Below are 18,553 nucleotides of genomic sequence, written 5' to 3'. Positions count from 1 at the left end.
GTTTTTATCTTCATGAAGCCTGTTATTGACTGGTTGGGTAGAAGGTTGTGAAGCGACTGGCAAAAACAAAAGTTGGTTTGAACTGGAGGTTTCCAAGCTTTCCTGAATATTAAATAAAATGTCAATGAAGCATTGATGAAGTGGAGCCTTTACAATGCAGTGTAGAGGGTCAGGACTAGGACTGTGTAGATTCAGATACAAGACCACCTTAAGTCATGGAAGCTCATTGGGAGATTTGGTCAATTTGTAGAAAGGAATACAATGTATGTTCCTCAAGCTCCTGGAGGAAAAAGCAAGATATAAATCCTCATGAGTATCATGGTCTATATGCTGGTCTTCTGTCCTGAGAGAACAGACTCTGCAATATTCCTTCCTTAATTAAATCTGCTACTGTTTTCTCTTTCAGTGCTAGTAAAAGGGCAAGTCACCACTAAATATTACCGTTTCCTGGCCAAACAAGGTGGCTGGGTTTGGGTGCAGAGCTACGCCACCATCGTTCACAACAGCCGGTCTTCCCGGCCCCATTGCATCGTCAGCGTCAACTATGTGCTCACGTAAGTCCGTGTCCTGGAAGCTCTGTGGTACTTTTCAGAAGAGGGCACCTGAGTGCTCCCATCCAGTTTTGAGAATTCATTCAGTGCAAGAGGGGCCGTTGCTTCAGAGCTGGATTGCATAAAAAAAATGAACTACTTTTCTTTTGCCTGTTATGGGAACGCTTTAAGTGGGGCCGTAAAAAGGGCTAATATTTCAATCCTCCCCTCCCAGCCAAATCCACTTTGGCTGAAGTTTTTAGTTCACGGGTACCGCCCTTTCTATGAGTTTGGCCAGTATATCTGAAGTTCTTTCATCTGCCTGAAAGCTTTCCTTTCCTGTCTTCTTCTGTTCTCCTAGAGGGAAATGAGCAAGATTTAGGGCTTTGTCACCCCTAATGTTTGCTCACTTTCTGCCTTCTTATAGCTGAAGGGGCACCCTGCATTAAATAAAATCTAATGCAGCGTAAAAGAAAGGTTTCAACGTACGGAGTTATTTATACTTAACAAACAGGACATCTGTTTTTCTTTTTCCTCTGAAACAGGGGGTCAGAACCTGGGAGTTTGAAGTTCTTAATTTTATCCAGAGTATCTATCAAAGCTTTGTGATTTCTTTCTTGTTCAAAGGGATGAAGCATTATATGGAGAGAGGAATGGGGTAGGGGAAAGAGTTGGAGTGACTAGAAGGGGCTCAGTTAGCAAAACAATAGCCTATAAGAGAAAAATATACTGTAAGCAGGACAAGGAAAGAGGATTAAAAATGTTGAAAATGTCCCTTATCCTATCGTAATTAATACTTAGGCAGTTGCTAGGAGTAAAAATGTCTGCACGATTGCACTTACAAAAAGAATGTGAAATTGCATGCAAAGCTCTGTCTTTCATTCTCCCTCTCAAACGTTTCTCTGATACAGCTATCGTTGCTCTTTTGTTCCCTGGATCCAGGTTGCTAAAGGACAATGGACACACCAGAGTCCCATTTTCCTTTCTAAATTCTGTTTGAAAGCATGATGGTTAGTGTATAAAGACAGAGAGCCAGACAATAGAGTAAAACATCCAGTAATATGTGAACCATGGCAGTTACAATAACATGGAAGATATCCATTGGCACCCCAATTTAAAAAATCCACCTTATATATTGCAAAAACAAAAAATAGCCTGTACCTTAAAAGATAGCTAAATCTCATAGATCTGCATGTCCTTGCATAAGATTTCAAGATGAAATTGATATTTTATACTCTTAATTAAAAGAGTATTTTTTTTAAAAAAAGAATAAAAGGTATTTCCTTTTAATGTTTTCTTTTTAATGGTTTGATGCCTGGACACTGTGAGAAATTGTAGTTTTTCAGGGTTTGAAAAAGATACTGACTGGGCTATGAGATAGCACTAAAACTCAGCTGACCTTGGTTCAGTGGCGTAGCGTGGGTTGTCAGCACCCGGGGCAAGCACCCGGCTGCTGCACTGTCCCTCCCCCAGATAGTCCCTCGCTCTCTCTCTGCACTGCACCGCACGCCTGGCACCCCCCCTCCACAGTGGCCGGCGACCCGGCGGCTCGGATCGGATTCGCACAGCCAGCACTGCAGTGAGAGAGAGTGAGCCAGGCAGGGGCAGAGAGCTGTGAGTGCGAGCGCGCCCCCCCAGATGTTGCGCCTGGTGTGGCCGGCCCCCCCTGCACCCCCCACGCTATGCCACTGCCTTGGTTTATCCCCAAACAATATGGCAGGCTCATAAAAGATTAGTATTTAATGTAGATGGGAAACCCTAAGTTGTTAGGCAACTACTCTAGGACTTTATGCTAATCTGGAAAGATAAAGATTTATTCTAGAAGACATCTGTGGTTATTGCTGCTAAGAAAGCTACATGGTTATCTTCATGAAGTCATCAAGAATCAATCCCAACTCAAGGAAATCTCTACCTTTATAGCTGCTGACAGAAGCATATTTTTCCATCTCTAAATTGGTTAATAGATCAACCCTGTCACATAAATACAAGATATATTGTTATAGAAAGTCATTGTATTGTTTAGTTTATTTATCTATAGGGATATTCTGCCAATGCATCTTGGAAGGTGAGCATATGTGCTTTTTGTCCATTGGTGCTTTTGTACTCTGTTTATTTGAATCAAAGTTTCAATTACTGATAATTATATATTCAAAATCCCTCTTTCCCCCCACCCCCTTTGTGTTAGTCCTTTAGTTACTATAATTGTTTATTTATTTGCTGTGACTTATATGTTGCTCTGCTCTAGAGACTGAATGGCTTACAGCAGGGGTGTCAAACTCAATTTCATTGAGGGCCGCATCAGCATTGCGGTTGCCCTCAGGGGGCCGGGTGGGCGTGGCTAGAGTGCGTATGGCCTACTGGGTGGGCGTGGCCAGCTCTACATCGTTCGCATCAAGGGTGCCTATGGGGGCCTGGGCAGGAGTGGGACAGATCTGAGGGTCTCTGGCAGAAGGAGGGTCTCTGGGCCAGGGCCAAGGCAGTGGGGGCCGTTCCCTCACTGCTTCCAGGATGGCTTCACGGGCCACATGAAACCACTTCACGGGCCGGATCCGGCCCCTGGGCCTTGTGTTTGACATGTCTGGCTTACAGCAACCAATATAGGTAGGACTGAAAACAGCGAAACCATCAAAGAGTAACTGAGAGCATTCACCCAATCATGCTTATCCTTGGTATGATCTTCCCAAATGCCTTTGGGAAGATCCGCATTTCTTACGGCTAATAAAAAGCTGTACAGGAAGGGGCAGTTCAAATATCTGGGAGAAAACTGTTCCAGGGCTGGGCGTTTTACTGAGAAAGCGTGACAGGATCTTGGTTCCTGTCTGTGCAAGATGGTTCAGCAACTGGTGGGGGAGGAAACGAAGCACCTGAAACTGGGTGGAATTAGAGAGGAAAGTTTGAGAGGTGGGGGGTGCATACAAATTTAATAAATAAAATAGATAAAAGTTTGTTTATTTCCTTCACTCTCCTATCTTTTCTGACTTAGCCAGATCATTAATGCAGAGGTCGGACAAATATGCTCTAATGTTTTGTGCAAACCTTTCCCCACCTCGTTTCTTGGGTTAATTTAATTACCAGCTTAATAGTCCCAAAGGTGTTTTTTTCCCCCTTCAAACGGCAACTGCATTTTCTTGTGTTGTTTTTTTTTCCTGAAGATGGTTCGCTTCTCATTCAAGAAGCTTCTGACTTCAGAAGTCAGGACTGAAGGAAACTTCTTGCATGAGAAGCAAACTATCTTCAAGGGGAAAAAAATGAGAAAGTCCAATTGCCTTTGGAAATAAAGGACTTTGGGGACAACCGTGACCTGGATGACTGACAATCTCCATAGACAACTGGCTTAATAGTGCTGTTAAAGAGAGCCATAATGTTTGCTAATCTTCCAGTTGGCTGTCTTGATTCATGTTTCACTGCAGTGGAGTGAAGAACAGAACAGTATCAACAAAACTCTGCTGTTCCTTTGCTTGTTTGTACCTTATGGTATCATCAGCTTCCTAGCTTGGTGCTTTTAACTGAACATACGGAGAAATGAGAATTTCAGTGGTCTCAAGTACAGACAGCTATTACACAATATTGATTTCTTAAGGCAGAGATGTGCAATGTAAGATGTAGGTTTTTTTTTTAAAAAAATATTTATTAGCAGCTGAAAGGCCCAGAGAGCAAGGAATATAGAATCTGGAAACTGTTTATTTATCTATTTGTATTTATACAGCTTCTGGATATTGTACAGTTAAAAAAGATAAAATAGTTTAAAAATTAGGGAAAAAAGAATAACATTTAACATAACAGAGTATATGCCAGTGGGCGTGACACCAGATTTTTAAAGATTGTTTAAAAATTTGTAAAGTCAGGTTAATTTGAACCTCTGGGGATATTACTCCAGGGGGTAGGCAATGTGACTGTTCTATTTGGTCAGGAAAACGCTCTTGGGGGATTAAAGCATTTCTTTAACTTTCTGCTGAGAGTCGGCACATTCGATTTGCCATCAGTTTGGAATGGCATGATTTTGTGAAAGAGAAATTTAGGGATATATGTAGCTCAATTCAGATTGAACTTGCATTTATCCTGCCTCTCTTTTATTACTTTAGTAGGCATTTTTGGACATTGTGCAACTAATTGTGAGTCCAATTGTGAGTCCAATAACATGGCCACTTCCTCAGTCAGATCTTGCAACTAAGCCCTGACATTTGGATTTTTCAAGATTTTAAATGAGTTCCTCCTACTGTTGTCACTCCCCAAATCCTTTCAATTGCTAACCCAGGTAAACAATTCAGTTAAGGTACTCTGTTGATGTCATTCTCTGACATGGGCTGCATGCTGGCTTAGCCTAGGGATTGTTTACTGAGAGAGAGATTCATGAAATTATTTATATAACACAAAAGTACACCATAATATATTTCCTATTAAGAAACATATTCCATTTCCCCAGCACTGTAGAACATATTCCCAATAAACGTATATAGAATTACAGTCTTAGAAATTATTAATACAATATTATGTTCTGATTGGATTGGGTTTCCCTCTTTGTTATAAGTATATACACTTTCATCTTAATTACTGGTCTTTGAGGAATAATTCTGTCTAACGTGTGATTAAAGCATATATAGATATAGATATAGATATATGAATATGAAAATATATTTATCCTCATTGATACCTGCATCCATTAATAGACTGGGCAAGTAATTACAGATTGTAAAAACACTGAATAATATCTGCCCAGATAATTAATTTGGTTTTGCTTTTTTGCACTTTGATGTTTTGATTTTGAATACTGTATTTTGTAATATTGAGGATTTGTTCTGTCCCACGTGTTGTCTGTTATCCATACATAAGCCCAGGAGGCAGTTAACCTTTTGTTCAGGAAAACATATATTTGTGAAAATTGTTTGATGAAGTTCCAATATTTGCCCTACTATTTAATCACAGTTGTTTTCCTACTAAAAAATATTTCTGATGATTTTTTCCCCTTAGCAATTCCTCCATTTTACCTCTATAGCTTCTTCATTTCATCTATATAAGCCCTTTTCCAATTCTGTATAACTATGAAAAAATGCTAAAAACTGCTTTTTAGCCAATTAAATAAAAATGTGTATACACACAAACACATATACAATGCTAGAAGGTTCAGTATTAATTCATATAAACACATGGAAGTAAATTCTTAATGGATTAAAGTCTCATAATACTGTAGATTAAAGTTCCAATTGTTCTCTTCAAATTGCTGGTACGGAAACAGTTTATATGAGCCACAATACTTTTATTTCATAGAGAAGAGATCAAAGCAATTGAGACTATCAATGGCTTATTGTTGAGGACCAACTCTGAACTGCTTACAAATGCATCAAAATATGGGCTATTAAATTAAAATATATTTATTTATATACAGACACAAGGCTAACATTTTCAGTGTGTTGTGTCTGTCTTATACACTGAAGGCATATCTTCTTGAAACAATCTTTAAAAGATCACTATTAAGCAATATTTACAATCAGCCTTTCTAAATGAGTTCCTGGGACCACAGATTCCATCCTTCTGTACAATCATTTTCAAAGTGTGTGCATAGCCTTACTAGGATCTTTGGTCTGGAGAGAGGTTTTTTCCACAGACTGGAGGAGGTGTGGTTTTGTGTGCTGCGTGTATCCTGCGGATGGGGCTTTGCTTATTTGCAGGGCCCGTATCTGGCATGCTGCAGGCTGGTGCCGGTCCATGGAGGTTGGGGACTCCTGAACTAATTAATCATCCAGTGCCATATCAATAGCTTAGACACATTACAACTGAATTTTTATTTTTTATTTTATTTAAATTTATTTAAATTCCATTTATATCCCGCCCTTCTCCGAAGACTCAGGGCGGCTTACAAGCTTAGCAGTAATGACTCTGATGGAATGCCACGTATTGTACACGAATGTCAGTCTGTGAATCCGATAAGCAACAGTGAAATATTTGCACAATGACAATAATGAACCTCAGAAATGAGGACTATCCAAAATGTTTTATGTTTGTAAGAGGGAATCAAACAATGTTTAGGTTAAATGGAAAAAATGTTGAATTTACTTCAAGTATTTGTGTATTTTTGAACATATACTTGTACAAACAAATAGGATTAATGTTATGACGCTGATTACTTTTAAAGTTCAATGACTGTTTGAGACTGAGAGATATGTAACTGAGCTGGAAAGCCACACTTTTCTCATATCTTACTCTTGCCATTGACAGAACTATTCATCCATGTCTCTCACTGTTAGGAGTATGCTTGCATCCGATCTTCAGTCTTCCTAGCTCAGTACTTACAGTAGCACTGACTGCCAACTTAGCATGAAGGATTCAAGCAGAAATCTTTTCTGGCCCTATTTGATGATGCTGAGAATAGATCCTGGTGCTTTGGCATGCTCTGCCACTGAATGACGTGGAAAGAGCAGCCCTTTTAATTTTGGGGGAGGGTGGTGGTGGTGGGGAATAAGGACATTAAAGATAAAACAGTAGTCCAGCATTATCACTTCCCAAGCAGGTATTCTTGCTCTGAAATATTTTACATTTCTTCTTTTTTCCTGACCTTCTTTCAATTTGAGAAAAAAACTGGACTTCTCGTGGTCAGTTGTTTGATTACCTTTTACTAGAGAAGGTCTTTGAACATCACACATCCAAATTTCCATGCTATTTTATATACTTAGTGAACTAGGGAGAAAGTCTTAATGGACACAATAAAATAAGAATAATGGTTACAGCATATTCTTCAAATCTATGTTGTAGTGATTCAAAGTGCAAGCAGATTGCATAATGCTAACTATGTGCTAATTCCAACATCAGACTAAGCACAGGACAATGCATTTATGAACATTATAGATGAATTTAACAGAATAACAGAGTTGGAAAGGACTTTGGAGGTCTTCTAGTCCAGCCCCCTGCTCAGGCAAGAAACCCTATACCATTTCAGAGAAATGGCTGTCCAGTCTCTTCTTAAAAACTTCCAGTGCTGGAGCATTCACAACCTCTGGAGGCAGGTTGTTCCACTGGTTAATTGTTCTGTCAGGAAGGTTCTCCTTAGTTCTAGGTTGCTTCTCCCTTTGACTTGTTTCCATCCATTGCTTCTTGTCCTGCCTTCAGGTGCTTTGGAGAAGAGGTTGACCTCCTCGTCTTTGTGGCAACTCCTAGTTTGACAGAAAATTCAATGGATGCTACCTCAAGAATGTCCTGTTAGGGATATGCAGATGTTAGAAACAGGGAAAGTACTCAGGATAGATAAGTTTTTCTTCTGATCACATGGTAAGAGGTAGTGATCCTCACTGAGCTGGAAATGAAGCTCAGGTCCAGGCAATCCAATGTAAAATCTTTCTAAAAGAACAAAATGGCTACTGTGTGGCACTGTTTTTACACTTAAATGTCCCTTTTAAGAGTCTTCTAGATTAGAAGATTAAGTGAAATAAAAAGGTCTGGTTCCAATCTGCTTCATTACACTTGTAGATTTAATCTATCTGAAGTGAGCAGATTTATCCTTGTTATTTTATGGAAGAAATGGTAAAAATTAGATTTTCAAAAGGATTACTGTGATAGCTTTCTTATACTGTTACTTAGGTAGATTTCTATGTTGTTTCTTAGCTGCTGCTTTCAAATGAGTTCATATTTTATATTTTCATGAAGTAGAAATGTAGGAATCATGCAGGATTCACTCTCAGTTCATTTTTTTTTAATCTAGGAAAATGCTAGAAGTCCCACTAGTAGCTTTAAACACCAAGGGGGAGAGAACTAACCTGGACTCCTGTGTCAAGTACTTCTGGAAATTTCACAGAGACTGACTAGCTCAAGGTTATCTGAAATACTTTTTGTAGTAGAGTGAGAAATTGAACCTGGATCTTCTGACACTCAATCCAACATCACTGGTATTAATGATTTCGTTTTTCCCCCGATATATAACAAAGATTGCCTTGAAGATTGAGGTGAAAATGTCTAGCCTGAGAAACAGTCGGGGGTCCCTATTAACTTTGCATATAATGGGAGATGCTGTCCTACTGATATGTGAGGATTTACATTTCTGTGCTATTAATATAAATAAGAGATACTGTTTGTGCATAAATGCTCTGATATTAAAGAGGAAATATAGTCCAGAGCCTGGCTTTGAGAAGATGCATTTTTAAAAGTTGAGGAAAGAAAACTGGCTGCTTTACCTCTCATTTAATAGGTTTTCAGCACATTCTCAGCCAATAGGCTGCTAAAAAATACTTTAACTTTTAAGTAATGAGAAATGATAATATCAGGAATAAATGAACACACTAACATGTCCAGAATGTTGACATTACATGATCATGTCATGGGATTTAGCACTGATTATACTCTATAGTATTCTTTTCAAGTGAAACACTGAATCAACTTCTCCTTTTAATATTTTGGTATCTATCCAGGGTACTATTAAGTGTTCTTATGGCAGCTTCTTTTAATCTTAGCCAACTTTCTCATTACATGATTTCATCTTCCAGCATTTAAATGCTTTTTGTGAGTCACTACTAAGTGCATTTTTCTATTTTCTATTTATTTATAGAATTGCTGAATTACAGCAAGACAGTGCTCCTAAACAGTACAATTCCTAGCATTGTCACATGTATTGAAAAGGTGTAGCATGAAGTCCCCTTGATACTTTTCCAAGGGGTTTGAGGATGGTCACCTCTGGTGCCCATTACAGCATTTCTATAGCCTGTGCCAGATGTACTCAATCTAAAAAAAATATCCTTGATGGGTTCAAGGGAGCCTCAGGTTGATCATTTCATACACATGTTATAAGATTCCCCACAATTTACAGCAGAATCACTCACTCTGAGTGATCCCTCAGTAAATGATGCAGGAGGAGGCTCATCTTTGTCTACTCCTGCAGTACTCACTGTAGAAGGCTCCTCTTAGTCTTCTTCTAAGGTGCAACAAGCTCAGAGAAGCTCCTGAAGTTGACCAAAGGGAAGCAAAATACTGTAGTGCAAGGCAATGAATGCCCTAAATGTGTTTTTTCAAAAGGTAACTGCACTTTCTTGGTTTTTTTCCCCTTGAAAATGTTTCACTTCTCATCCAAGAAGCTTCTTCAGTTCTTCAGAACTTCAGAACTGAAGAAGTTCTTCAGAACTAAAGAAGCTTCTTGGATGAGAAGTTAAATGTTTTCAACGAAAAAAAATCCAAGAAAGTCCAGTTGCCTTTTGAAAAAGCACCTTTGGGACAATCATGACCTGGATGTTTGTGAATTTCCATAGATAAGGCAATGAATGCTTTGTTCAATTCTTCTTCTAAATATTGTTACAGTTTCATATAGCTCTATTCAGTGGTGGGATTCCAATATGAGAACATCCAGTTCTCTGTGTGGATTCTGCTTCCAGAAGTCCATTCTGGGCGTGGACAACAAAAAATTAGCTACTGGTTCTGCTGAACTGGTGCGAACTGGCTGAATCCCACCACTGGCTCTATTACTGTATAATGTGTTTCCATTACAGTATTACTTCAGTCCAACTTATATCTGCATGTAGTTGAAAGTAGTTGTTTGGAATTTCAATTCTATATATCTGAAAATGGGATTCAGGTATTATTTTTTATTAAGTGAACCTTGATCGTGGCAAGATGAAAAAAAACTAGAAACCCTTTCTAGATGAGCCTTCTCCAGACTGATACTCTCCTAAGTTTTTAATCAACTCTGATATTCCCAAGTAGCATGAGGTGGTCATAATGGCTGCATATTAGGTGAACATCAGGCTGTAAAAAACTGTGACAAGAAAAAGATTTCTAAGTGTGGGAGATAATATCCAGTCACCCTCAATCCACATGCTAAAAAGATAATGTTATATCCCAGATAAAAAGTCTTTTTAAAATGTTTCTATTTTTCATCTATTGCTTCTCATAACATCCTTAATGGTGGAACTATTCTGACAATTTAAAAACCCACTTTTTAATGGTATTACCTGACAATGTATTTTAGGGTTGTTTTATTCACCCACATGAAATAAAATAGGTATGATGATGCCTTTTGGAAGGCATAATTAGTAAATTATCCCTTTGAGAAGGATTGGTTATATAAAGAATGCAATTTTAAGTAGCCATCTCAGGAGTCTCTGCTTGAAGCAGAATTAGATATTCAAGCTTTTTTTTTACCCTCATTAGCTGAACTCATAAAACCACATGGAATGATAGTCTCATTTATTCTTAGCTTTCCAAAACTAATAAGACAATTACATTTGCTTTCCCAGAAAGGGAAGGAAATGCAGAATTTTAACTTATTTGGAAAAATATGGTCTTTTCTGCTTGCTAAAAACTTGGTCTCTAGAGTCAGGCTGGCCTTTTTTTCAAGGCTGTGTCATTTTTCGTCATCTCTTTAGTTAAAATCTACATGAAAGGATGAGGTAGGTGATTTACCCATTTCTTAAGTTGATTTAAGGCTAAAATACAGAATATGTTATATAAGTTCGACATACAAAAGCTAAGTTAAACATTCCAGCCAAAATAAACTACATATGATCTATTCATAATTCCTGTTCTTATGTCAAGTGTTATATCTTTATGGGACTCGTGGTGCAAGAATCCCTGAGTCTAATTCTCTTTGTCTTCTACTCTCAATTTTGAAGTTAGCTGGGTATGTAAAAGTAATCACTAGTCACTGATTTTATTAACTTACTTCCCTAACATTTCCCTTTCTAATCTCTCCCTCACCCTGTTTTTTTAGATGGGTTTCAGTAGGAGAAAGAAAAAAAATCATGTCCTGTTCAGCTACACTTATTTATCACTGAGGCACTTGAGAGTAATATCTTAAGTTGTATTATTTTTCTCAAAGCCACAAATACAGATGTTGATAAATTGTTTTCAGGCATTTTCTCAAGCTTGATGGTGAGAATTTAATCCAGAAAATACCATTACATGAGTGGAATGGTTATGAGTGCCAACATGCTGAAAAAGAATATCTTCACGAAAATATTTTCAACAACTGCATAAACATTATGACAAGCATCCATCTGTTCTCTTGGTCTTATCCTAGCTGTTATAGAATTAAAAGGAATCCAATGCCTTGGTTTCATTATATAAGCTTAAATAACGTTACTTCCAAATATACTCACAGCCATGTGAAAAGTCTTATTGTTTTGGAGGAGATCTCTTCTTTACATGTAGGTCACAGCAGAAGGACTAAAGATTTTCTCTTATGCAATTAATGGATGGTAGCACTAACTGGCTGGATACACCAACAAGTATATTTTCTACCACTTAAGAAAAATGCTAAAGTAATCCCATGTAATTACTGTCTAACATTTTTAATAGTCCTTTTCTCTGTCCTGATCCTTCCAAGATTCAATTTCATTGGATGATCTCTGGTAATAGTATTTTGGGGAAGGGGAAAAAAATTCTTATCCAGTTTATCCACAATACACATAATTTTGTACACAAGTTACAAATAACAGCAAGTTTTCTACTGAGGGGGTTGACCATGCCCATGTCCAAATCCACCTCTAAACTGAAATTCAGTAGCTGATCCAGCACCAGCTTTTGCCTTTTTGTCTGCACCAGGAGGAGCTGCACTTCTTCTATAAGTATCCCTATCAGCTTCTCCTCGTGTAAGATGTTCACCCTCTAAACCTTTGGGCCTGGGTCTGCCTGTTTCAGGACAGCTGTGGCGCAAAGTGGCAGGCACGATTTTAGGTGGTAGGTGGAGATAATCTTTTCAGGTGGTAGGTGGAGATAATCTCGCAGGTACTGGATGCCCTCTGTAATGTATTGGCCTAAATTGCTGATCTTAATTGCTGTACTTAAGTAAGTGATTGCTTAATGGTTTTGTATTGCTGCAACCCACACTGTCTGTCTCCAGGCAGTTTTGGGCGGGAACGCTCACTTTAAATCTATTGGTTGCCGCCTAGAGGCGAACCGTATAAATAGCTGTTCAGTAGCCATTAGGGCTGCTTTTCTTGTTAGCAATAAACATGCTTGCTGTTTCACCACTCTGCCTCAGCAATGCCTAACTGAACCAAGAACTTAACACTCTCATTGGTCAAATACCAGTAAAAATGCCTCCAGGCAAACTGTTCCTTCACGTAGCCACAAGATTTCAGGGACTGCATTGCTTTCATGACATGGAGGTTGGGCACATTTTGCCAGCTATTTCTGGATGCTTAGGCATGTCGACATCCTCCTTGGCTACCATTACACCCTCCTTAAAAAGATTGCAATGCGATTTTTTTTTAGGCATCAACATCATGGCAGTGCTCTCAGGACGAAGGCTGGAAAAGCATAATTTTGTACACCTAAAGCATGTTCCTTCTTATCTGCCTCCTTTCTTCTTAGAGAAATTGCTCCAGACCCTTGATCACCTTACTGCCATCCTCTGAACCATCTCTACAGTAGTTCTACTTCACATGACTATTCCAAGAGCTGTTTGAAGTTAATTTTTTTATGGGGCAGTTTTGTGAATTAGATTACTTCTGTCTGTAAACTGGAAGCAGATGTGTCTTTAGAAAGTAATGATTTATCAGTTTAAACAGTTGATGCAAAAATCAGAAAAGTGTCATAAAAGAATCTTTCACATAGCTGAAATAATCTCTGTGTCGTCTTATCACTTATTTGTCATGTCTCCTAAGTTTAGCACTATTACGTATTAACAAATCTGGATATCTAGTTCAGACTCTAAACAGACTGCAATATATAATGCACACTTGTTCAGCTTTGGGAATCTTGTCCATTTATACCATAAATTATACCTGGCTGCAGTTTGAGAAAGAGGAATGATAGGAAATTTTCAGGATGAAATAATATGTTGGGTGAAGAATTTTTTCCCCCAATATCTTTTCATTCATTAGTTCTTAACAAACCACTTCAAACGAAATTGTTGAGAGCTTGTTTACTTACTATTCATGTACTGTTTCCCCCTTTTCAAAAATTTTATCTGGAAAAAGGCACATATTTGTACACATTTTAAATAATGAAAAAATGAAAGCTGTATAAATTATAAGTACTTAGGGGATTGTATTAAATATATTTTAAACCTTTTATTTAGGGATACAGAATACAAAGGACTTCAGCTCTCCCTTGATCAGGTTTCGGCTACAAAACCAGCCTTCCCGTATGCAAACTCAATTCCAGCTATAACTGACAATAGAAAAGGAAGCAAATCGCGTCTCTCTGGCACAAAATCCAAATCTAGGACATCACCTTATCCACAGGTAAGAGTGACTTGAATTCATAGGCTTAGAAAAGATTCTTGAGTTTCCTTCTGAAATGTTTTGCAATGAAGCAGAACCGTCTAATTGCTGGTAGAAGTTTAGTCTGTGTTATCACTGGGCAACATATCTGCACTGAGGGGGAATGTGAAAGGAAACGTGAACAGCACCAGAATTTTAATTACTAGAGATCTAAGGCCAGAAGCTATTTCATATTACTCTGAAGACATACCACAAATCTTGTAACAAACAAAATTGCAAATGCTCATCAATCACACATATAGTGAATATAGTTAAAGGAAAAATACAAAGTTCAGTTTGATCTCTATAGGAAATTCTAGGCTTTTGGACATTCACATATGCAATTCACAAGATTCTGTTCAATAAATTGGCATTCTGTGACTTCAGTCATATTGTTGTCAATCTGGAATGATTGTGTTGGTCTTCCCTAATTTAATACCTCTAGACATATTGTTCAATTTTCACTATTCCCGGTAGGTATAAATAGAAAATATGCTGCTTGGACACAATGGGAATTGTAGTCCAACTTATATGAAGGAATAGGAGCTTAGCAAAAAGGTGAGGGGTACCTGGGATGAAAATGGAAAGGACAAAGGAAAGAAGTCAACTAAAATATAAACAAAAAGTTTAGTAATTCATGAGTTTGCTTTTCAAGTTTTGATGCAGGCTTAATTTGGGTACGTTATAGAATTATATAACTTTGACACTAGAGGTAATTCTATACATATCAGGCCATCCTTACTTTTATAAATACATGCCTACATAATTTTGATTATCTGCTTTGAATGAGATCCCTGGACTGATTTTTTTTCTATGATCCAGTTTTTGTTTTGCCTTAAGAGTCTTCTCCAATGCTAAGTTTAAAAGTGTCAATATTCTTTTCTAAACTCCTTCTTCAAAGTCCATCTTTCACTTCCTTAGAATGTCACAGAGAAAGACATCAACTGTAGGTATAGAGATGTCATGGCATCTTATCCATGTTCTTCTGCCAAGTGCTAATTTGTGGCATATTTCTTGACTGCTATTTCTTTTACTATTCACTGATTCTAAAAGGCAGGAACTATTCACTAGTACATTGTCAGTTGCATTTTTTGATCTTTATGTATAATCTTAGTCCCATTTTTCCCTATTTTTTGCTCAATGATCTTCCCTCACTAGAGCCTGCAGTTTATTTGCATTTTCATCTATCAGTACATCATAAGTATGGCGCAAGTTTTTGGTATTTCTTCCTGAAATTTTAAAACTGCATTTTTCTTCTAAAGCAGCCTCTCTCGATATTGTCAACCTGGAACCAGTCTGTTTTGCCAGGCTTAAACTGGATTGTGGCTTCCTGTCGTGTGTTAGATTTTGAAAGAGTGCAATAAAACGTTGTGAATTGCTATTTTCTTAAGAGCGTTCCATAGCTTGCCATGGTTGGCATAATCAAATAATTTTCTGTAATCAATGAAGTATATACTGATCTCATTTTTATATTGTTTGGCTTTCTCACGTACCCAATGTACACGAACAATAATGTTTCTTGTTCCTCAGCTTTTTCTAAGCATCTCGAGCATCTGGTATCCCCTTTCCATGTAGAGTGTTGGATGATCCAATCAATCTTTTTCTAGCCTCTAAGCCTACATAATTATTAATATTCATTGCAGTATTGTGTTACAATTGATAGTGTTAATGTTTCTTTTTAACTCGAATGCATACAAGGCACTCAGCTCAAACTACATTATAGCATTTTTCTAGAGCCCATGTGCTAAATATTACCATCACTGTCATCAAATCAAACTTCTACTTTTCTAAGGATAATCTTGGTAAAAAAAATGCAGTGCAATACACCTAATCTACTGTAAATCTATCATTTCGTTGTTTAGGTGGATAGTCATCCTTTGCAAGGGCCCTTAAAAAAGACCTCAAGTACATGCATTAATGAATACATTCTGAAGTAAGCAAATGCTGATAGCACACTCGGGGAACTATGATAGCACACTTGGGGTGGGGACCTATGGCTCTTTTATGACTTGGGGATTCCAAATCCCTGAATTCCCGAGGCAGCCATGCTGGCTCAGGAATTCTGGGAGTTGAAGTCCACAAGCCATAAAGGGGCCATAGATCACCACCCCTGCTGTAAGCAAGTGTGCTATTATATTTTGAGAATATGGATCAACTTCCCTTTTGTTTACTTCAGAATGTATTCATTAATGTATGTACTTGAGGTCTTTTTTAAGGGCCCTTGCAAAAAATGACAATTCTTTTGAGCAACATCTATAATTCAAGTCTATCACTTTTATTAAACTTGGTTTAGTGACAGTTTGAGTGTTGCTTGCATAAATAAAACTCCATGTTTATCAAGGACAATTACTGCGCTGCTTATAACCAACCCTAAAAGGATGTAGTTGCTTTTTAATAGTTATTGATATTTAATTAATACTGAAAGCTTGTTTTTATTTCAGTTATTTTTGTTGGTAGCAAAGAGAATAGAAATATTTTAAATAAAAGCAAATCATACTGAGTCATATTTCCTTAATGATGCATTCATTGTCCCATTAATTAAATAGACTGAATAAAAATATTTAATACTTTAGTTAGAATACTATACCTCAAACTTTGCAAATTTGAAAGTGAAAGCAAGCTTTAAAAAGTTCTAAAGCAGTTTCAAAACTGATACAGAATCACCATTAGTAGAGGTTATTTTAATGGTTATGCTACATTACTTTAATCGAAGCCTTCCACCATCTGTTCTGCCTGTAACAGAAAGGCCAAACTTTATATTTCAGGGTTAGATTAGTTAAAAAAGCAAGATAAAAGTGATTTAAAAGCACACATATGTTCTCCGTGTAAAGTAGATTGCATCTGTGATCCTCTACTTGTTTAATCAAGAAGGAAGTTGCAGATGCCCAACGCAACAGACGTTTTTGATGGACGAAGAGATTTTAGTATATAAGGATTCTCTTTGCATAATCATACACGTTTTGGGAGCTGAGATAAGGACTGCTAACTGTTTATTTATCAAGATCTGGAGGAGTAGCAATAGGTAGTACAAATTTCACAGTCAGTGAGCACCAATATATGAAATAGGCTGGTGCTTAGTAGCTTAATAAATTCTGATATAGTTGATAGTTAACTACCTAAGCTAAAATCTCCTGCATGCCGTCTATTTTTTCTTCATTAACCTTCATATTATATTTCCTTAATTATCAATTTATACAGTCACCCATCTCACTAATATGACGCTGGGCAATGTACAACAAAACAAACAATTAAAACAAATCTTAAATAACCATTAAAACAATTACTGTAAGCTATAAATAAAACCTCAGGAGAGTGCACCAAAATCTCACGTATAATACAATAATCACGTAGGCTCCCTATTACTACGAAGTCCCCAAGCCTGCTAAAAAGAACACATTTTAACAGATTTCTGGAAGAACAGTAGAATCAGGGCTAATTTCACTTCAGGAGAAAAATGTTCCAAAGGGCAGGTTCTACAGAGAAAAGATTTGTTTCTTACGTCCCACCAGATAGAATTTTTCAGCACATAGGACCCATGATATATCCATCCTGCTGGACTTGATAAGTCAGGTACAGATAGGTGTAATTGAGAGAGTAAAAGGTAAAGGTAAAGGTTCCCCCGCACATGCGTGCTAGTCATTTCCAACTCTAGGGGCTGGTGCTCATCTCCGTTTCAAAGCCAAAGAGCCAGCGCTTGTCCGAGGACATCTCCGTGGTCATGTGGCCAGCATGACTAGACGCCAAAGGTGCATGGAATGCTGTTACCTTCCCACTGTAGTGGTCCCTATTTTTCTACTTGCATTTTTATGTGCTTTCAAACTGCTAGGTTGGCAAAAGCTGGGAAGAGTAACAGGCGCTCATTCTGTTACGCGGCACTCGGGATTCGACCCGCCAAACTGCCGACCATATGATCGACAAGCTCAGCGTCCTAACCCACTGAGCCACCCTTGCTCCATATAATTTAGGGCTTTAAAGGTTAGAACCAGCACTTGGGAATCTGGGAACAAACTAGTACAATTCACCGAGTAGAAGTTTAACATTGGCCATTCTAGGGGCACACATACCACTATTATAACTGCTTGCATCACTGCATGTTGCTTCAGATGAAGCTTTCCTGATACTCTTCAAGGGCAGCACCATGTGGAATATGTTGGGAGGTGACAGGGCACAAGTAACTATCCCAGTTTTTAAGTAGCGTCTGAAAAGCTAGAAGGGTAAAGGTCTGTCACATCTCAGGCAGGAGATCCATATGGCAGGGCTGTGATTTCCAAGGGACCACAAGATGACAGCATTTAAGGGGAAGGGACCTGGAGTGGATCCACTCTATCCATTCTGAATTCAGGAACTGACAGTCCTGCAGTTAACTTGGTCCCATGCTGTGTAGAGCTTTAAAGGTAATAATCAGCATCTTAAATTGCACCCAGAATAAAATGGGGGAGCCAATGCAGCTCACTCAACAGAGGTGTAACATGGGCAAACCTGGGGTTGATGAACACTGTGTCTGTTGCAGTAACTTATTTATTTATGAACATTTATATGGCCACCCACCCAACTCACCCACAGTGACATTGTGTAGCTTACAATAAAAACCCAGTTAAAAAACTATTAAAAATCAATAACTCCCTAGCCTCCTAATGTCAATAATCAAATGAGGCATTTGATAGGATCTATCCCACTCTGAAGTCTCCAGGTCTGGCAAAACCAGGCCTTCTAGTCCTTGTAAAAGAGTGTAGGAGCCAATCGTATCTCCATGTGGATGATGTTCCACAGGGAGAGAACCACCACAGAGAAGGCCTTTCTTCTTAGTCCTGCTAGATGGACCTCCTTAGGAGAGAAGACCCTTCA

The 18,553-nt window shown here is 38.1% G+C and overlaps 1 protein-coding gene and 1 pseudogene across 2 annotated transcripts in view; one reads left to right on the top strand and one right to left on the bottom strand.

The window, feature by feature from the left end:
• Positions 1 to 18,553, top strand: part of SIM1 (SIM bHLH transcription factor 1) — a gene marked incomplete at both ends in the record, with an annotated part of 71,312 nt that overhangs the window by 40,675 nt on the left and 12,084 nt on the right. The window contains 2 exons of the mRNA XM_083348348.1: positions 407 to 554; positions 13,525 to 13,690. Coding sequence (XP_083204474.1) covers positions 407 to 554; positions 13,525 to 13,690 — 314 coding nt within the window. The remainder of the gene's footprint in view (positions 1 to 406; positions 555 to 13,524; positions 13,691 to 18,553) is intronic.
• Positions 11,925 to 12,726, bottom strand: LOC310632754 (small ribosomal subunit protein eS10-like; annotated as a pseudogene). Its single transcript has 2 exons — positions 12,514 to 12,726; positions 11,925 to 12,241 (listed from the first exon to the last, which is right to left on the bottom strand). The product of its transcript is annotated as a small ribosomal subunit protein eS10-like (transcript).

The sequence above is a fragment of the Vipera ursinii genome (genome assembly GCF_947247035.1).
Source record: "Vipera ursinii genome assembly, chromosome: 1".
NCBI lineage: Eukaryota > Metazoa > Chordata > Lepidosauria > Squamata > Viperidae > Vipera > Vipera ursinii.
This window is presented reverse-complemented; position numbering and strand designations above follow the sequence as displayed.